General features: G+C 42.4%; 2 protein-coding genes across 9 annotated transcripts; one reads left to right on the top strand and one right to left on the bottom strand.

Annotated features, from left to right (window-relative positions):
* Positions 1–112: 112 nt before the first annotated feature.
* On the bottom strand, positions 113–20,912 carry HNRNPH1 (heterogeneous nuclear ribonucleoprotein H1). Of its 7 annotated transcripts, none has more exons than XM_042448230.1 (14): positions 20,771–20,912; positions 20,488–20,608; positions 8,906–9,040; positions 7,156–7,311; positions 6,842–6,985; positions 5,234–5,372; positions 4,168–4,346; positions 3,997–4,068; positions 3,806–3,939; positions 3,326–3,461; positions 2,414–2,497; positions 2,243–2,293; positions 1,519–1,611; positions 113–858 (listed from the first exon to the last, which is right to left on the bottom strand). In XM_042448230.1, the coding sequence occupies exons 2-14, from the start codon at positions 20,534–20,536 to the stop codon at positions 740–742; spliced, it is 1,491 nt and encodes a 496-aa protein (XP_042304164.1). In that variant the 5' UTR covers positions 20,537–20,608; positions 20,771–20,912; the 3' UTR covers positions 113–739. The 7 variants fall into 7 exon arrangements, with proteins under 7 accessions (XP_042304164.1, XP_042304165.1, XP_042304163.1 ...); XM_042448231.1 differs by having other exon boundaries at positions 8,906–9,034; XM_042448229.1 differs by lacking the exons at positions 20,488–20,608; positions 20,771–20,912 and adding an exon at positions 9,455–9,604 and having other exon boundaries at positions 8,906–9,034.
* Positions 9,809–16,793, top strand: LOC121920929 (deoxycytidine kinase 2). Of its 2 annotated transcripts, XM_042448237.1 has the most exons (7): positions 9,815–11,052; positions 11,371–11,486; positions 11,755–11,948; positions 12,916–13,063; positions 14,674–14,789; positions 15,467–15,566; positions 16,436–16,793. In XM_042448237.1, the coding sequence occupies exons 1-7, from the start codon at positions 10,953–10,955 to the stop codon at positions 16,457–16,459; spliced, it is 798 nt and encodes a 265-aa protein (XP_042304171.1). In that variant the 5' UTR covers positions 9,815–10,952; the 3' UTR covers positions 16,460–16,793. The 2 variants fall into 2 exon arrangements, with proteins under 2 accessions (XP_042304169.1, XP_042304171.1); XM_042448235.1 differs by lacking the exon at positions 16,436–16,793 and having other exon boundaries at positions 9,809–11,052; positions 15,467–16,388.
* Positions 20,913–21,162: the final 250 nt, after the last annotated feature.

Below are 21,162 nucleotides of genomic sequence, written 5' to 3'. Positions count from 1 at the left end.
TGGACTCTAACATTGAGGTGGATGTTAAAGTGGCATATGCACTGATTCAGTGCATCTGAATAATTACTGCTCACAATACAATGCTTACGGTACTTAAAATCAAAAGAAGGTCCAGTTTTTAAAAGGAAGTTTTATTTTAACAAGTTTCACTTAGCGCAATACACCTAAAAGTAAATCACAATACAATGAAAGATTAAATCAAGGCCTCAGATTTCATATGAACACCCAAGACCAGAATTCTAAAGGTAGCTGTATTGCATCTCACATTTCCCCATTAACTTAAAAAGCTTAATGTGCCTTACAAGATATTAAAAAGAAAATCTAGAACTAACATGCCAAATGTTCACTTGAGTTTCCAACACAGCTCCTATATTTTGTTTGTACAAAAAAGCATGTTCCTGAACATGCACTGAAAACAGTGTCTGGTGTTATATGGTACAAGAGCAACATTTAACATAATTGAAACAGCTTTAACCTAAATACGCTTACCGCTCAAATACACTCCTACAACAAAAACTGGGGGGAAAGCTGAAATTGTTTAACAGGAACTTCTTTACTTGACTTACACTCTAGATGAATGTTTCAGCGTATTCAAAAATACTGAACCTGAATGGTTTAAAATGATCCTGATTTCACTTACAAGTAAAGCATAAATCACAAGCTTGTATTGCAAAACTGTTAAACTTAGTTTTTTGTTTTGTTTTCTTAAAAAATGTTGATGAAAAATTTGGAGAACAATTTACATTCCCCAGCCGCCACTCATGTTGGACATGTTAGACATCCCAGCCATGCCATTCACTCCCATGGATGCACGATTGCCACTGCTGTAGTAGCTGCTGTTCATCGCACTCTGGTTACCTAAGGCAAATAGCAAATTAAAACAATTTAGTACAAAAACATAATATGCTTTTTCCAGACAGGGCAACCAACTCCCACCTTCAAATTATCTCTGTTGTATCATCTTGCACAATCCTGTACTACTAAAAAGGCAAACTTCCTTCTATGTAATTGCAAGCTTTAGTCTATAAAGCCAATTGCAAACTACTTTCTCAGACTTTTTCTAAAGCATGTACACAGTGGGTCTTGAAACAGTCTCAGGCCCTCCCTCTATTGCAGCCTAATGTATACAATCAATGTCGACACACAAAATGATAGAATTAGTCACAGAGAGACAGATAGATAGGCTCCAGGATATCCTTGTTTTTCTAAACTTGATTTTCTAAGTTTCCTAAAAGGTAGCTGAACCCAAATACCTGGACAGTCCTGGAATACAGTATATGATGTTCATTATTGCCAAAACAATATGATTTCCACATAGAACGATGAGCTAACCCCAATACTTGGTAGAATGTACGCCATTGGCAGGTTTCATTTTTATCAATTTTATTGTCTGTATGTACAGCGCGCTGTGTACATCTACAGCGCTATATAAATAATAATAATAATAATCACTGTATTATACAACACACAGTACAATACTCCAATACAGTACAAATGGAATTATTAAGAACATCTTACCATATCCACTCATGCTGCTTTGACCACCATAGCCTCCTCCATAGCCCCCACTCAGCTGTTGGTTAGTTGGACCACCATAACTGGATTGGCTTCCTTTCAAGTTAAGGATATGCACGTTAAGACTTTGTTAACCACCAACTTTTAGAAAGAATATATGTATTTATGCTACTTAAACAAAACACATCTGTTCCTATTTAACCAGGTACTCAGTTGAAAAGATTCTTCCTTCATCTCTCAAGTATTTGCAAGGCACCAATTATGCCAGTGATTAATTCCTATGACATACAATTTCACAAATTTTGTTTTTCAGTTAGGATAGAAGTACTACGAAGTACTATCAAAGCAACACGAACACTCCGAAACAGATGAAATCAACCATATTTTGACAATAAGATCTTAAAAATAAGCAAACACAGCTTCTGAAAGCATTATTTCTATAGAATACTGGAAGGCAGAAAGGGACCGCTGGAGTTTAAGACTAGCTGCTTAACAAAACATCAGTACAGGGGAATAATCACTGTGGTAATCACTGCTAGTACAATTCCACCAGTTATCACATGCTCCTATAACTCCCACCCCACAAAAACCTATCACAACATTATGAACAGAAAAATGTTCCCCCACACTCCCCCATTCCACTAACCTAATCACTCACTCATACAACACATACAATATTTACTTAACAGCCCAATTGTTGTAATGTATACCTAAAAGGTTTATATACCTGCCAATGTGTTAGTGTTCCAGTCTTGGACTACCCCTTCTGTTTCCTTGACTGCAAGACAAAATGTTGAATTTCCGTTTTAGACCATTTAGAAAAAGCAGAAACTATTTCAAATTAGCAAGCTTTGTTAAATATCAGCAGTTAACATCAAATTGAATTGCTTACACATACCCATTGCTCCCATCATCTGACTGCCATATGCTCCACCACTTCCTCCAGCTGTAGAATTCAGGAAGAGTTCTACATATCGGTGTTCTAAGGAAACAAAAATGTGACAATGCTCTGAACATATAAAACATACACACTAGGGTCAAGGTACATGACATAAAGTATGACAGAAAATATAATTATCTAGGAGTGAAGAAAGAGGAAAGGAAGGTATTAGAATATGAAGAAAGTAAAGTGTAGAGGGTATGAGTATGTGAAAGAAAGTAAGAGGAGATGTGAGAGTATGAAAGGTGGGAGGATGGAAGAGGTGAAAGAGGATGGGAGAGTGGGGTGAAGAAAGAAAGAAAGAAAAGACTAGGATTAGCATAAAGAAAAGAAGAATGGATTAGAAGGGAAGAAAAGAGGAGAGAAGAGGAGGAAAAGAAAAGAATGAAGATATAGAAATTGATTAGAATGTAATAAATGTGAAGTGATAAGATCTAGTAGAAAAGATGGTATATAGGGAAAGGAGAAATCAGGGAAACAGCAACAGAGATGATGAAGATGGTTATTATCCAAATTAATACTTGGGTACAATTTAATATGAAATAATATGGAAGATATCTGAACTAATAATGGTGTGAGTGGGAAATTCATTATATGTTCTCTTTATTTATAAAATGTTAATAGAAGAATGTATGATTGTTTGTATGTTGAATGTTTGATAATTGTTTTAATAATAAACTATTATTAAAGAAATGTAACTATCTTAATCCCAAATCTAGACTTGTTCAAGGGTGAAAATGGCAGCATTATGAATCATTGTCTCACACAAAGTTATCACAATGTTAACAGTCAAAACCAATACAGACAAGTGAATTATTCTGCTGTGGGTGGGTGTGTAACATTACAGGTAAAAAACATACTTTAACTTACGCATATTTGCTTTGTCTTTAGACATTGCAGCAACAGCATCCTCATGAGTAGCAAACTCAACATCTGCTTCACCTGTTACTCGGCCATCAGGTCCAATTTCAATGTGTACTCTTACAGGATTAAGTGGTGAAAAAAACTGCAGAGAAAGTCAAATACAAGCCATTATTAGGTTATTAAAATTTTAATGCTATAGCCTGAATCTTACTGGTTATTTCCAATCAGAATAGAGGCACTGAATTAACTACTAAAGTAACATACAGGTAAATCCCACTGCTTCAATATGTCCACTTTTGTAGTATGCCTTCAGGTCATTTCCAAGGATTTGAACCCTTGACTCCAGAGTCATATTCCCAATACCTAAACTACTAGACCGCACTAGCTAACAGATCTACTCTAACTAGGACTAATACTAGAACTTAGACCTAAGAACAATTGATAACAGAACAGGGTAAATATAAGATAGGCATGACAGCAACTTACGTTATAGATGTCATTTTCTGTAGCTCTGTAAGGTAATCCTCTCATGTGTACACAATGGCCGGTTGTGCTTTGGAAAGTAGAAGATCCATCCCCATATCTGTGATCTGACATTCCTGCAGAAAGTAGAGTCCATACTATATCTTTTGTATGTAGAATGAGTTGCTTCATTTACCCTAATGACAAATATTTACCTCTTCCAAATCTATCAGATCCAAAGCCATATCCATCATTATATCCGTTGTAGTCATCATAGCCACCATAGCCTGTAAACCAAAATTTAGAACATGCAGAAATGCATCTTTCAGCCATACATTCATTACAGATAATTTGTTTTTGAAGTATAAAAAGCTTTGTATATTTACCTCCACCATAAGCACCGCGTCTCATCCTTTCAAAACCACTTCCTCTACCAAGGCTGTTATAGCCTCTTCCCACACCTGGCCGGTCATAAGGACCAGGCCGCTGCATGGCCATTAGTTTGCGAGGAGGATCATAATGAGTGCGCACTTCTGCTCTGCTACTCTTGAAGATTTCAATATACCTGGAAGTTTCATACACATAAAGCTAGTTGAGATTTTGAAAAACCTGCACATAAAAATTACACAAATACATTATAAAACCAGAGCCTAGGAACTGGCAAATTTAAGCCAGGTTTTTTAGGTTATAGTAACAGATAATCCAAGGCTAATTGAATAAATCAGTTTACTGAGGATTTATATGCTCGTTAAGGGATCCCAACCTTAAGGGTTTGGGAGAGCAAACTAATTTATATTTTAAATAATCAGAACACACTCTGGAGGGACACATGTCCACTCAACAGCACCCATATTTGCTCATATGGCAATATGCAGGAGGATTAAAAAACTAGCCTCCGCCAGAATTTTAACCCATCAATACATTCCAAAAAGCTTTTTGAGCTCACAAGTCCATCCTACACATTTGCATAGCAAATCAGCATAGGCAAAAATGCATGCTTTAATTAGCAAGTCACAAAACTTCAAATATAACCCTTTGTGACATTTTTGGGAGTTATAATTTTATGTGAAAATTACACAAGAAAATGTTACATCAATGTATAGAACAAGTTTAGTAATCACATTTTCTTATGGCAATAAGATACTAAGTGTCTTTAGAACTAAGATGCATAATTGGTGCTATTAGAAAAATTTAAAACCATAGTCTCTCAACTTCCTTGAGTATCTTTAAACTTGTTCAGAATTAACACTTAAGCAATCTAGGGAAGAGCAAAACTAGCACTTTAGCTAGTTTGCATGTATGTTAAAAAACACAACATTTTACAATAAAACTGGGAGGTGTTAGTAGGGGATAATACATGTTGTAAGGTAAGCACTTGAGAAGAGAGAATATGGATTTAACAACAGTTTACCATAAGAAGAGCGACATATCCAACCAACCATCCATCCCCACCTGTGCCCTATTCTTTCCTTGTGTTTCTTTAGAGCCTTTTCAGCTATTTCCTGTGAAGCAAACTGCACGAAGGCCTCCCCCGTACTCCTCCCCTGGAAGTCCACCGGCAATGTTATCCCATTTGGCACGATTTCCAACCCTTCAACCCAAGGACAAATAACCCCAGTAAGGGGGTAATATTAACATCACAAGCCCAATCATGATTTTCTTATAGCTTTAACATACACCAGAAGTTATACTTTAAATTCAGAATCAAGATACCATACTATCAACACTATAACAGAAACATTTGAACATTAACACTTTATCACATTCTATTAGATTTTTAACACAAACTTCCTACATAAAAAGACTACAAAATCCTGTAGCACTTAGATCAAAACATTCTCTTTAAAAAACTTTTATCAATTAACATCTTTTAAAATAAAGTATGATCAATTCTACAAATCATAAGAAGTTCTAACTAAACTTCAAGACAATGTCATGCAAATTATTTAATAGCTCTACTTAAATCAAGTTAGGCACTGGCAAAAATACTCATTTTAGGAAACTGTACATGCAAATAATTTTAAGATTTGTGGAAAAAAATGAGCAAGGAACATTTTTCAATAAAATTTGAAGTCACGCAAGTTGATCTTATCACTGTAATTCAACAAAAAGAACACTTGAATTTTATCTGGACTAGTGCAATATATTCCAAACATTTATATAAAGCTCTCTTCTGTATTTGCTTTAGCCTTATCTCGTTTCTAATAAGTATAAACAATTCTCCTCCAAAGAAGTTATGAAGTAAACATTTTAAAAACATATCCAATCTTGAAGCTATCCATATTTATAAACATGAAGGTAGGCATCTTCTATACTGTTATTTATAACTGTCAGAAAACAAGGGAATTCTACCAATTATTACGAAGTGCATAGAAATGAACAGTAGCTGAGTTGGTACAGAAGAAAGAACTCCACAATCCACACTTGGGCAATGTAACCAGTTATCAAAGCACTAGCAAAGAATTTAGTCACTCTAGAAAGAATCTAAATGCAGACTCATCTGCACCACATTTTTTCCTTTCCTATGAACTGAGTACTGTAGTGAGAACTTATAAGGCTCTTATCTGCTTTGTGACTTCAGTTTGCTCTACTGAAAACTTTGCCCAATGGTGAAAATCAGAGTTATTTCGCTTTCATTCCACTTTTCAACCAGTCTTTAATTACATTAATGACTATCCCCCATTCATGTGTATCAAGAAAGTAGAGAAGGAATTTAAATGCTTGGTTAAGTACAACGAAAGGATTAACATGCTAATTTTTTCCTGTAGTCTATCAGTATCTACTTTTCTTCTTAAAGTATTAGTCAACCTTAAACTTTGGAGAGTTAGACTGAACCAAAGTCCTAGCTGATATTTGAAATTCTGGAGGTAGTTTCCATACAAACAGAAAATAGCTTAAACAATTATTTTGTCTTTAAAAACAGCTGAAACATGGACCATTTCAAAAGTGGCAGTTTAAACACGATTGATCTTTATTACTAGTATTGCCAGGCATTATTTTAGTGCCACTAAAACTTCTAATCTTTACCCACAACTACAGCTAGGACTTTACCCCACATACCTGAGAAAAACTGAACAATTTCTTCCTTGCTACAACCAAATGGAAGTCCTCTAAGACGTACAAAACCATCATTAGCTGTATCAGGGCTGTTAGGACCAGTATGCTTCAGAACCCAATCCATTTCAACGTTGTTTGACTTGAAGACTGCAAGAGGCACTCAGAATTAATGAATTTTGGAATTTGGCACAAAAAGGTCAATGCACGAAAATCATTTGGAGAACAGGCTTGCATTCACAAACACAGAAAAATATTCATGCATCTGAACTCCACCCAAATAAAATCCTAGTCAGTTACTATGCCAATTCAATCCAAACCTTCAACATATCTGTGTCCCATTGTTTCTCTGTCCTTTTTCAATGCCAATTTCACATCTTCTTCAGTTTCCAGTTCCACAAATGCTTCTCCACTTGGTCGTCCTTCTCTTGTGTAGATAAAACGGACCCCAGAAGATCCATTTAGTATTTTGCATTCTAAAAAAGAGAGAACACATTACTAACAGAGTACTATCAGAAACTACATGTAATGTGTGCAGCATGGCATCTGGAATAAGAGCATAAGGCTGTATGTACTGTGAGGCCTCACCATGAACTCAAAATAGATAACATTTAAACGTTTCAAAACAGTATATTTGTCTTGTTCTTAGTCATACACCACAGAATCTGTATCCAATGAGGAGTTCCACAACCTTCCATCTATTAGCAACTCAAACTTTACATAGAAAGAAACCAGTACACATAAACTAGTGATGCATGTGAGTTTAAGAACAGGTATTTATATATCCACAACCTCACTGTGAATTTTTGTTCCTCTGTTGTGGTAACTCCCAATCTCTGACCCTTCAAGCCTCACAGAAGCCTCCTCCATCTTGGTCAACAGTCTGGGATTCTAGGAGCTGAAGTACAAAATACCTGGAAGGTCAGAGTTTGGGAATCGTTGTGCTATTGTTTGAACCACTTTGATCCTCGTTACTATCGTTTTACTGACAGAATTTAACAGTTTTTTTCCCACTTTTAACATATTAGAAACTATAGTAATGAAGCAGTTTCTCTCATGACTAGTATGCAACTTGAGAAAACTTAGCAGTCTGCACCTCACTTTCTGCTCCGCTCTAGGAAAAAACCTAACCTTTTCCAATAATAATAACAATATAACTTACAATAATATTAAAATATTTGATTAATACTGATAATATGCTTATTTATACCAACCTTTCCACCCAAAGGGAGATACATTGAACACGTACAATCAAAAATGAACCTTAAGCATAACACAAAAGTATGTTTTGTAACACAGAGCAAGGAGGGGAGGGGAGTCTCAGTCTTGGGAGAAGGGTGAGATATAAATGTAACAACAACAACAACAATAATAATATTGAAAGGAGCCTTGGTGGCGCAATGGTTAAATGCTTGTGAAATGCAGCCACTCACTCACAAACCATAAAGGTTGCGAAATCAACAGCAGCAAAAGGGCTCAAGCTCTACACAGGCCTGAATCTTTTTGATGTGGCTAAAATGAATACCCAGATCGTTGGGGGCAATTCGCTTACACTTTGTAAACCACTTGGACTGCAAGGGTTAAGGGGCATAAGGCCCCTGTGGATATGGGGAAACTGCAAACAACAACAACAAAACAAAAACCACCCTCTCTGGGAATCTCTAGGTCCTCCAGTGCAACTCTGTGCTCAATGTCCTATAGGACTGCACTGGAGGAACTACAAATGCCTAGCAGAGTATTCTCTCTGGGGATGTCTAGGTCTTTCTGGGCAACTTTTGGTTAACGGTGGCCACAGAATAGCAATCTAGGAGGACCCAGATCTCCCTAGAGAGAACATACTCATCAAACCCGTAAATAACGAAAGCTGCAAACATGGAGGGATGAGTGAGTGAGTGTGTGTGTGTGTGTGTGTGTGTATACACATAGTTGTGAGGTGCTTTATGTTGCGTGGAGAGGGCCTGAGGGGAACGTGGAGGGATGAGCGTATAACTGAACCTGTAGGGAACTCCACAGGCGCCAAAAAGGGCGGCTTGCTGGCAAAGGCAGAGCGGGCGAGAGGGGAGTCCTTACCGGAGAAGAATCTCTGGACCTCGTCGGCGGAGCAGGACCAGGGGAGCCCGCGGACCTTGACCACGTAGCCCTCGCCGCCTTCCGTGTTCAACATCATGCTGGAAGTCAGCGTGGTCTCCGTTTCGCCTTCTGTTGCTACGAGGCAAACAAAGGCCACATTTAGCCCGCCTCCGCACTGGACAATTAACCCGCTTTGGGACCGCTTGGAGCGGCCTGGGCGCCCCTCTCGGGAATTGTGGGCAGGGTCGTTTGTTGAGGCACCCTCGTTGCCCCGACAAACGACCCTGCCCAAAACCCCCGAGCGGGGCGCCCAGGCCGCTCCAGGCGGGTCATTTCTTCTCTACTGCTGAAGCCTCCCCCCCCCCCCCAGCGCCCAGCCAGAGTCTTAGGAAATGGCGGCGCTTCCGCTCGGCCGGGTCCGCTCCGCCAGCCCTGAGCAGAAGGCGGCCCCGCTCCCGCTCCCCTCCCCGAGCGCCGAGGGGAACAAAATGGAGGACGACGAAGAACAAAAACTCCCTCCAAGTAAAGCGCGGCCTTTCTCTCCCTCACCTCCTTCCAAAGCCTGGCGCGGCGTGGCCGAGAACGCAGCCCAAGGCGCATGCGCGTACATCTCTCCCTCTAAAATGGCGCAGGTGGCTTCGTTCCCGACACCGCCTTTGAGAACAGCCTGCGCAGGACTTCCAGCAGAAGCATCCGCCCCGCCCCCTGCGCATGCGCCCTTCTATCCAAACATAAACACCTCCCCCCTTCCTCCCCGCGCGCGCAAGAATACATCGCCTACTACGCAATTCGGCGGTTTCGTAGCAATTGTGCGCATGCGCCGGAGAACAAAGCCGCGTTTAGGGTTTGCGTGGCTCAGGCGGAAACGTAAAGCTGGCTGGGAGATGGGTCTGCGAGTGGCGTCCATTTTGTACGTGCCTCGTCGGCCGTTGGAAACATGGCACAGGCCAAGGGCGCCAAAATGTTTAAAAGCCCTCCGATATTAAAGCACTTTGATAAAGTCACCACCACACTTTTCTCCAAGACTGGAGGAGCATTGAGAAGGGCTGCTTTTGAGCGCCACGTTCACGGAATTCGGGCTTGCATCCACACAGCGGGGATGATGCTCTGGGATTCTGGGGATCGGGGTGTGTGGCGGCGGCGGCTCCAGAGCGGAGCAGCACTGTCTGCACAATTCCCTTCGCCCTCCAAGTGCCGGGAAGTGAAGTTCCTGGAACTAGGCAGTTCCTAAACGCTAAAGTTCAAAAATAACAGTAAAAAGGCGAGTCCCATCCTTATGCGCCTGAGTCGCAGGGCGAGCGAGGCAGAGGGAAATGTAGGACACGACACAAGGTGGTCCTTCCTGAGCGAGAGCCATGGCGGGGACTAGGGCTCTGGAGAGCAGGGTTCTCATCCTGGCTCCGCCATGAAGGCAACTCACACACTCTCAGCCTCAGAGCATGGCAAGGGCAAGGCCTCGCTGAACAAATCTTGCCCAGAAAGCCCCATGAGAGGGCCGCCACAAGTCGGGAAAGGCTTGAAGGCACAGGACACACATGCTTCTGGATCTCGCTCAGGATGGGAAGTCATTTTGAACTTAAGAAGGCGGAAATGGAGGGCAAAGGCCCTGGAAGAGGGGGGCTTCTGGTCGCCCTGAGGACCAGGCGCCTCAAAATGGACGGCCTTCCAGGAAAAAATGATGGACGTGTCCTGGAAAAGCAGGACCCTGGGTCACCCCGGGACAAGGCGCCTCAAAATGGAGGCCCTCCAAGCAGCGTAAGCGTAGGGCATGCCCTAGAGAACAAGGCGGCCCCGTGGTCCCAAGACGATGGCGAGAGAGAAAATGGCGGCCCCTTGGCAGCCAAGCGGCTGTTGCCTGAGCGCGGGAAGGGGCGGCCCTGAGGGGAAAGGGGAGGCGGCGGCGGCGGCTCGGAAGAGAAGGGCCGGGCGCCAAAGCGGATTGGCCGAAGCGAGGCGGGCTTCTTGAACGGCGAGGAAGGGGAGGGGGCCGGAGGGACTGGCCCCATTGCCATTTCCCTCCAGACAGAGCTCCAGGACTGAGGCCGCCATGCACCCGCCGCCCAAGCGCCTCTGCCTCAGCCCCAGCCCTGCTCTGGACGCCAGCTTCCAGAAGCGCCTCAGGAAAGTCTCCATCGAAGGAAACATCGGTAAGAGAAGCCTCTGAAGGAGTGGAAGGTGGGCTGCATCCTCGCTGGAGGAACGTAGCCCGCTTTCAGTCTGTGTCTGGTTCAAGGCTATGCAATTCCGCTCCGCTCTGGGCCCACGACAAGCTCCAGCTCCCAGAATTCCATAGCAATGGACCAGGCTGAAAGCGGCGCCAAATCCAAGGAAGAAGGAGTCCTCCCTCCTTCCGCTGTTTTGGCGGGATAAAATGGAGGCAAGGGAAATGAAAGGGGCATGCGAAGGCTGCAAGGAAAGGGCTGCATGCCATACTGCCCTCGTTCCCAACTGCTTTTCCTTCACAGCCGCAGGGAAGTCTACCTTTGTCCGCCTGCTAGAGAAATGCAGCGACGAGTGGGAAATCATCCCTGAACCCATCGCCAAGTGGTGCAACATCCAGACAACGGAACATGAGTCCCAAGTAAGTGCTAGTGGGGGGGGGGGTAGATTTGAACTGGTGAATAGGCATGGATGAGGAGGGTTTCAGGATCAGGCACTGATACAGACCAGCCTTCAGAGTCTAAAGGGAAGTTGACTACCTCAGTAATAATAATACTTCAATGAACAGCACTCATTTTCTACAAGAGATAAGCAATCATTCATACACTGGATCATTCACACCCTGAAAACAAAGTAAATGTATAGTGCTTGACAACAACACCCCCTTATCTTCCTTTTAACGTTATCAGGAGCTTTCAACATCTCAGAAGAGTGGAGGAAACCTGCTTCAAATGTTGTATGCCAAGCCTACAAGATGGGCTTATACTTTCCAGACCTATGCCTGTCTGAGTCGAGTTAAAGCACAATTAAAACCAGTTTCTGCAAAACTCCATGAAGCTGAACATCCGGTGCAGTTCTTTGAGAGATCAGTGTACAGCGATAGGTAAGCATGTTTATATCGGCAGTGGTTGAGGTTCAGTGTAAACACAGGTTGAATCTCCCTTAATCTGGAATTCAAAAACTGACCATTGGGTGGCTGAGATAGAATCATAGAGTTGGAAGAGACCACTAGGGCCATCCAGTCCAACCCCCTGCCATGCAGGAAATCCAAGATAGTGGCACCATTGCTTTCTGGTGGTTCAAATGTACACCTTTTCATTCACAAAATTATTTAAAACATTGTGCATAAAATTACCTTCACACTATGTATATAAGTGTATCTGAAACTAACAACTTTAGTGGGCCCAATCTCCAGGATATTTAATGTATGTGCAAATATTGAAAAATCTGAAAACATCCCAAACGCTTCTGGTCCCAAGCATTACTGATAATGTAGTGTGCAGGTTAAGACTACATTAAAATGAAGGGCTCAAGTAATATACCTGCATCGGAAATAGCATTCCAGATGCAAGGAGCAGCAGCTTCTGTCTTACAGAAACTGTGTTTTTGTCAATTAGGTAGACACAAGTATTCAGCATGTACCCCAAGGACTTCAATTATGTATCTAAAGAGACTGGCTCTCTTTACACAGATCTACCGTATACAGATTTTTTAATTTAAATGGCAATATGAGAACACAGAAGATTACACAACTATCTATAGGATTCCAATTGAACAATTTTTCTTGCATTTTTCAACTCAGCCACTACATTCTAACAAGTCCTAACTTGTTAGTTAGGACTTCTTTTCAAGTTAATGTGTATCAGATTTGTAACTACAACCAGCCCTTCCTTTACATGGGGGGGGGGGTCATTCCATACACACACACCCAATGTAAGTATGCACCATTCATTTAGCATAAGCTGAAAGCCACATACAGCACAGGCTGACTGTACTATCTAGTAGCTTCTAAGAAGTTTGCTTTTTGAATGCATTTATACCTATTTGCATAAAACACCTTTCTATTATAGGTATGTGTTTGCTTCCAACTCATTTGAATCAGGAGACATCAATGAAACAGAATGGGCAATTTATCAGGACTGGCATGCATGGCTTCTGAACCAGTTTGAGTCCAACCTGGAGCTAGATGGTATTATCTACCTCCGAACAACTCCCGAGGTATGCTTTTCTAAGGCAACTAGTTTTAGATAATATACTAATACCAAACTCAGGTATTAAAGTCAGTATGGAGCTCTGACATCTGAAATGTTTACATATTTAGACTTTTTACTGGGTCAAAACTGGATATAATGTGATAATCATCTTTAGGGTTGACTGAAATTTTTCATGCTCATCACCCAAAAATATGCTTTTCAAGGGTGAGAGGACTTTTCCAATGCTGCATTTGTGCATGTATGTTGTGTGGCCTCAAGTCATTTATGGCAACCCTAAAGTGCACCTATCATAGGGTTTTCTTGGCAAGATTTGTTCAGATGAAGTTTGCCATTGCCTTCCCCTGAGGCTTGGAACATGTGACCTGCTCAAACTACACTTAGTTTAGCATAATGAAAACATGGAAAAGGTCCATGTGGAAGCAGTTTAGATGCATACATGGGTGTCTGAATTTAGGCTGCAGCTATTTCCTAAACTGAATTAGCCAGAGGACAGAGTTTCAGATTAGGCAACAACCTATGCATAAACATAGTCAAATCATAATCTTTATCATATTAGACCAACAAGTATGTGGTAGCACTTTTTGTCCTTGGCACTATATTTGGACAACTCAATCCTAGGTTAAAACACATGGAATCATAGTTTTTGTCCTTGTTAACTTCCCAGATGGCTCAGATGACATAAATTGTACTAAGAAATTGCCTTAACTTTACAAGTATATAAGCAGAATCCAGTCTTACCTACTTAGAGCAACTGCAATTCAAAGAGTATTCTAAACCTAGACTTCAAACCTTTTATCATTGTGATGTCAAAGTTCCATGAGTTCTCACTGTTGCCAAGATACAAGAATGGGACTCAACTGTTTTTAAACATTACTGTACTCATAATATAGGAATTGGCCTGAACAATATTCATTTAAAAAGTATTCTAGAGGCATTTGAGTGCTTCATGTCAAGTTTGAAAAATAATAATAATAATATACTATTGAATGTCTCAGAACTATTTATTGAACATTCACTGAGTGTTAATGGTAACAAGTTTAACAAGCCTATTTATTTTGAACCAAATTAGCATGAATTTGATCATACTTTTAATTGTTTAAGCCAACTGGAGCTTATGCATCAGTGGGGTACAAGGTCTTAGGTATCAAGTACACTTAAGCAGTTGACTTTAGATGTGAAATAAAAATTTTGCTCAAGCATTGTTTCAACTGTATTGATTTCTTGGGCCAGTTTTCTGTCCCTGGAACATACAGAAGCCAACAAATGCCAAAAATGCCCCCCCCCCAAAGGAAGTGGAGGACAAGCCCACTTACAGATTTGAAAAATGGGTGTTTTTAGTGGCAAAAAAATGTACTGTGACCTTGTGATGTTTTGAAAAGGCAAACTGCTGCTTCCAGGGGCTTCCAGAAAATTAAAGTCCTCCACTTTCGGATAGCAAAAGGCATACCCTGGAGGGATTGAAAGACTGCAAAAACGGCCACAGATCTCATTCAGCCCTAGGGCCACATTTTATCCAATCTTGACATAAATGTACAGTGTCATTCAATGCAGGAACCCACCTCATAATAACCATTCAGCATGCTTAACATTATATTTTTACATTTAAAAATACAGAAGTGCATGGAAAGGCTGATCCGCAGAGGAAGAGAAGAAGAACAAGGAATTCAGCTGGAATATCTAGAAAACCTCCACTATAAACATGAAACTTGGCTTCATGAGAGGACAATGAAGTAAGTTGCTCTTAAAGCTTTAGCACTGTTTGTCATTGTGCACCTCCAAATCATTTGGAACCTAAGGTGAACCTATCAGATTTTTCTTGATATATTTCTTTAGAGGGGATGTGCCATTGCAGATGGCCCTCCATATCAATGAATTCAACTACTGACAGCTTGAAAATATTCCTATAATGTAACTTTCAAAAACAAACAACATAAAACCTTGATTTTGCCGCCTTCTTTTTTAAGAGACTGCACTATACTATGCCATTTATATATACACACACACATCTCCCTCCCTCCCCAGATTCCATGGGGGCCTGGAACCAAACCCCAGCAAATTCCAAGGGCCCACTGTACCATCCTGAGACTAAAAGAGTATAATTTGCCTAAGGTTACCCAGTAAGGTTTTTTAATGCTCAAGCAGGGATTTGAACCTTGGTCTCCAGAGTCACGGTTCAGTAGTCAAATGACTAAACCACACTGGCCTAATCACTATATAAAATTCTGAAAGCTCTGATACAGCTCAATTGGTTAATAAGTGTTGATTACTGCTGAATTCTTGTGTTCAGGAGATGCAGAAGGAATAATATCCAGTTTTCAGGCTATGCACTAAAGGTTTTGTAAATTGGTTTCAAAATTTCACAGTTTATAAACCAATGAAGAATTAACAAATTAACTAATTTTTGTAGGGTGGATTTTGACAACCTGAGAGACATACCCATTCTGGTTTTAGATGTTAATGAAGATTTCAAAAATGATGACATAAAACAAGAATACTTATTGGAAAAAGTAAGTATCTCTCCTGTACCATTGTTTTTAAATCTCTGTTGCTGGATTCAGTTCAATATACAGTTTGTACTTTAAAAGTTCTGTAGGTATTGCTAATTCTTTGTAAGTCAGCCTCTTTTCACTTTGCTTTCCCTGAAATAATAGCTCTTGGCTAGCATGTGCCACAAACCAGTCAAACTCTTGTATTTGATGACAGTTCTGTTGGCCAATTCAACAGAAGCACTGATTTAGTCTAGTGGCTTGAGTCCATATCTGAATAGTGCAACACAGTGCTTAGCTAGGATGTAAAACAAACAAGTGAGGACCATTTTTCCCCTAATGTGCCAGGGACACGTGCTGAATTAGTAGACCAGCAGCTACAACTCTTTTTTCTCTCTTAGAAACTGCAGACTGGCAGCCAATAACACTTGGCTGCTCCAGGGATCACCACTATAACTAGCACTGGTGTCAAATACACAGAATACCATCAAATTAAGGCATAGTTTTTTTTTCTCCTGGGTTTAACATACAACTTGTAAAGCCCAAACCAAACATCCATGTATTAAAAGTGTATGTGCTAGTCTGGTTATTAAGTAGTGATAGGTGGTGCTTTAGAAACAAATTCATATGCAGGACAGACATCAGATTTGATTTATATCCTCATTCCCAAAGGAGGTTTTTCCTTAAGTCTAGGTCAGTTTAGATACTGAGGGAGCTTTGGCTGCACAGAAATTAAACCAGGGAAGGGGGAATTCCTGTCCCTATTTCTTCTTTGAAGTCAGCTTCCCCACCTTTGATTTACAAACAACTGAATCAATGCACCTGTCTAGTTTAGTACTAGGATTCTGGTCACAATTTTTTTAACTGCTTTTAACTATGTTTTTTCACAGGTTAAAGCTTTTTTGACTACCTAGGAACTGAACCTACTGAGAAGTGAACCCATTTCTTTTAAACATTGTGTATAAACTACTTTCATCACCTCTTAATATCTACAAGATTGTTACATAACAGGATCAAGGAGTTTTACCACATGGATGTAAAACAGTTACTCAAGACACTGCCATCATAGCAAAAGCCATTTCATGTTGTGGTTTAAGTTTCTCTGAGAAATGACAACTCACTGCTTTGTTCAAAGGGAGAAAAACTAACAAATTAATACTTGTTACTCAATGTGTCTCAACAGTTTCAATGGAAACAATGTTACACTGCTTTACATGCTTTAAGTATAATAAATATTTTGCATATTAAGATTTCAGTAGTCTTTTATGGGCAATGAATGAAAAAAATCTCAGCATATCACTTCATTCATTGGATGCTATATACATTTTAATAAACACATTAGTATTGCTATTGATTAACGCTCTCCAGCTCTGTTGACTGTGCTTGCTAGGAACAAAGTTGACCAACAAGATCTCTTCCAGGGAGTGAGAAACAGAGAGAGCCAAATCATCAAGTTAATGAAAGTTGGTTTGCAAGTGTATCTCAAGAGATTTACGTACTTTGCACTACAGGAAGCCAAGTCAAATGCTTATGGTAATTCAGGTACAGTATAAAGATCTCTAAGGAATTTTGAAAAAGCTTTTAAGAACATAACTTAAGCCCCTAGATATTTACAGGCTGCATTATTCTGACATTCCTTGAGTTTCAAGTACTTAATCTCAAATCAACAAACTGTTATAGTAGGGGTGCCCAATTTGGAAGGAGGCAGAAATTATGATTGGCTAAGGTTGTTCGGGCCACCAACAGTTTTAGGTGAAATGTAGGACAATAAAAAAAATGGGGGGGGAGGATATGACCAAATAAAAGCTAGAAGCAAAATGCAAATCCATACTTCTTAGTCAAGCTCAAAATAGAGCACATTGTGGAATCCCTCCTCCTGGATAGGAAGGCTAAGATGGGCAACATTTCTGGGAAAAGGAGGGTAAGTCTAGTCACCCTACCAGGGAACAAGGCATCCTCTCCCCCTACTTTCCTTCCTTCCTTCCTTTCTTTCCCTGCTTCCTTCATCCCTCCCTTCTTTTTCTTTTCTTCCCTCTCCCCTCTTTCCTTTCTTTCTTTCTTTCTTTCCTTTCTTTCCTTCCTTCCGTCCGTCCTTCAAGAGGAGGCAGATGGACGAAAGAAACAAGGGTGCCCACCCACCATGTTGTTCTCTTCCTCCTCTGCCGAGCCATTGAGTGGCCTTGGGCTTTTGCCAGGAGGTAGCCTTGCCGCTCAAACCCCTGGGCCGCTCAAAAGCGAACAACTTGGCAGAGGAGGAGGAGGAGGACAAACGCGGTGGTCAGGCGTCCTCTATTTCTCCCATCCCAGAAGAAGGGCCCAAGGCTCGCTCTTTCTCTCTGCCTTCCCGGCTGTCTCCACTGCTTGCCTGCAAAAAGCTTGTCCCTCTGGGCCTGCCTGGCCAAAGGTGCGAGAGGAGTGTAAGCCTTCTCCCGCAACAGCTCCCCTGGGAAGCAGAGGCAAACTCTGGGGGAAGAGTCCATTGCTCCCATCCTCCAAAGCCCCTTGCGATCGGGCAAGGACTCTGGGAGCCAGGACACCCCCTCTTCTTGATAATGGCGCCCTGGGCCTCCAGAAATCATTTGGCGGGCCACATCCAGCCCTGGGTCGCATCTTGTGCAACCCGGCATTATAGAGTAAGGAGACCATTTTCACAACTAGCAATGAAATTGTCTTCACTTTGAGTTTGTCTAGTGTTCTGTTAGAAGTCTGACTATCAGGTTGTGCTATATCTAACTATGGTGCAAATCACACTCTAGAAATAATCCATTTTGACACCACTTTAACTGCCCTGGCTCAGTGCTAGAGAATCCTGGGAATTGTAGTTTATTGTGGCCCCAGAGCTTTGACTAAGAAGGCAAGTGTGTCTCAACAGTACAGTTCCCAGAATTCCCTAGCAATGAGTCAGGGCAGTTAAAGTGGTGTCAAAGTCTCAAACTGGATTATTTCTGCAGTGTGTTTTGGACCTATGTGGTACTAAAGATGCATACACTGGCATATAGGTATCTCCAGATAAAACCAAGCATGTTAAAAAAACAACCAGATTTTGCTATGATGGCTGGGGTCTCTTCCAGGAAACAGCACAACTGCAATCAGTTGTTTTTTGGTCTAATACATTTTTGTTAAATAACAGGCAGGAACATAAGGACCCAATTCTTTTCCGTTAGGTATCTTGAGAACACAGGAAAGGCCACCTTTTAAATAAGAAAAACTGTTTTCTAAAACATTAACCCATTTTCACAACTTACAGAAATTTTCTTCACTTCAAGCTTGTCCAAAGTTTGGGTTAAAAAAAACCCACTGAAGTCTGACTGTCAAGTTGTGCCACACTTCTGCTTAACTACGTGCCACTAAAGATCCACACTCAATTTTACACATAGGTATTTCTATGATAGTACAAATACAAAGCTTTTAAAAATAATAATAATAAAACCAGATTTTGCAAGAGACACGTGCCATAATGTCTTCCTGGAAAAGTTCACAACTGCCATCAGTTCTATTATATTTTCTTTTTTTAAGTAACAGGAGGGAACGTAAGGGCCAGGTTCCCTTTGCGCAGTGTGTCTTCACAACACAGGGAAGGCTGCCTTATTATTATTATTATTATTATTATTATTCAAAAGGTGCCCTTCCCTGTGTTCCCAAGAGACTCAGTGTCTTATAAAACAACAATAATAGTAATAATAAACAGTTTTATAGAGTATTCAGTTTCATAGTGTATTCAGAGTTTTGTAGAGTATTTAGTTTGTCTGAAGTATTGAGGAGAGAGCAGGCTTGTCTGCTGCTGCTGCTCCAGAAAACAGGATGCAAGCTCCAGGAAAAGAGATTCCACCTCAAGATTAGGAGGAACTTCCTGACAGTAAGGGCTGTTCGACAGAGGAACACATTCCTTCCTCGGAGGGTGATAGTCTCCTTCCTTGGAGGTCTTTAAGCAGAGGCTGGATGGCCATCTGTGGGGGGGGGGGGGCTTTGACTGAGAGTTCCTGCATGGCAGAAGAAGGGGGTTGGGCTGGATCTCTTCCAACTCTAGGATTCTAAAGTGTTTGTTTTTTAACTGAATTCTGACTACTGGGCTGTGCTCCAGTTCTGCTTGTTTGTGTGCCACTTTTCCTGATATACAAAGCTAAGCTTCTTTCTGTGTGTGTCTTTTCCGGAGACAGGAGCCACGACGGTTGGGGGCATGTCAGGAAACAGGGCAAGAGTGCAACCAAGTTTTAGGGTCTGGGTTGAAGATTTAAAACCAGACAGGTGGGAACGTTAGGGGCCAGGTAGGTCTCCCTTTTGCGTCGAGAGTCTGGGCAAACAACAACAACAACAATAATAATATGAGAAGGCAGGCGGACTTTTCTCTGTTTAAAGAAAGGCCGAGAGGTGGTCACGTGACGCCATTCCTGCCGCCGCCCTCGACTCGAGGGACTTTGTCCGGAGCCCCTTTTGCGGGGGAGGAGGGGGAGCTGGAAGGAACCGCCACGGAGGCAGTTGAAGGGGGCCTTTTTAACGCCAGCCAACAGAAATTTCCCTCCTTCCTCGCGCGCGCGCCTAGGCCTCGGAATGGCCGCCGCCGCCGCGCATGCGCAAAGGAGAGAAAGCAGCAAGAGGGAGGAGGGGAGGAAGGAAGGCCCCGTGGCAACACCCACCGCAATGGCGGAGGCAGGACGTGGTCAGCGCACACTGACGGGGGGAGAAGGGGGAACTAAAGCTGGGAGGAACACAGAGGTAGCAGCAGTAGCAGCGAGGCTATAAGAAGGGAAGGGGCCAGGCGGGGGCAGCCCGCGTTGCCTCAGCCGAGGCCCCTCCCTCGGGGCCGCAACCGCCGCGAAGGCTTCAAGGCCCGCTAGGCCCCAAGGTCCCCTCCCTCCCTCCCTCCCTCCCTCCCTGAGGCGCACATCAGGCACACATCCTGGCTCCCTCGCTCCTCCCTCCAAGCGGCGCAAGGCCCACTCACCAAGGCCGGGGATCTCTGGGCCGGTCTCCTCGCTGTGGCACGGATCCATCACGCCTCGCTTTGCAAGAGGTCTCTCTTCCTCCCTCGTTCCACCCGGCGACGATCAAGCAACAGCGCGGCGCTAAACAATAAAGGAGGAGGAGGAGGGGAAAGGGGAGGCGGTTAAAACGGCGGACGGAGAGAGGGAGGGAGGGAGGAATGGCCGCCGGCCCTTCTCCTTAAGCGTCCTTATAGTTATAGATACGTGTGTGTGTGTGTGTGATGTCCTTCCTCTTCCACTCACCCGAGGCTTCCTCTTCGCAGCTGCTCTCCGCCTCTATAAATAACTCCTTCCCGGACTAGTCGCCTGGTGACATCAGGCGCAGTAACCCCTCCCCGTTCCCGGCCCGAGGAGCAGGCAGCCAATCGCCGGGTGGCGGCGGCGGAGGAGGAGGAGGAGAACCGAAGGCCGCGTACTCCTCCTCCCCGCCCCGCGCTCCCAAGGCCCTCGCTGAGGGAAAGGCGCCGGGGAGAGGGGCTCCAGGCCTCGTCTTTGAGGAGAAATAAGGCGGCCTGACCCCGCTTTTACTGAATCCTGGGCTGCATCCACATTGGAGAAATAACCCGGTTTAGCCCCGCTTTAATTGTTTTGTCTGGCTCTTTGCTATGGACTTCTGGGAGTTGGAGCAGAGCTCT

The sequence above is a fragment of the Sceloporus undulatus genome, chromosome 2 (genome assembly GCF_019175285.1).
Source record: "Sceloporus undulatus isolate JIND9_A2432 ecotype Alabama chromosome 2, SceUnd_v1.1, whole genome shotgun sequence".
Taxonomy (NCBI): Eukaryota; Metazoa; Chordata; class Lepidosauria; order Squamata; family Phrynosomatidae; genus Sceloporus; species Sceloporus undulatus.
This window is presented reverse-complemented; position numbering and strand designations above follow the sequence as displayed.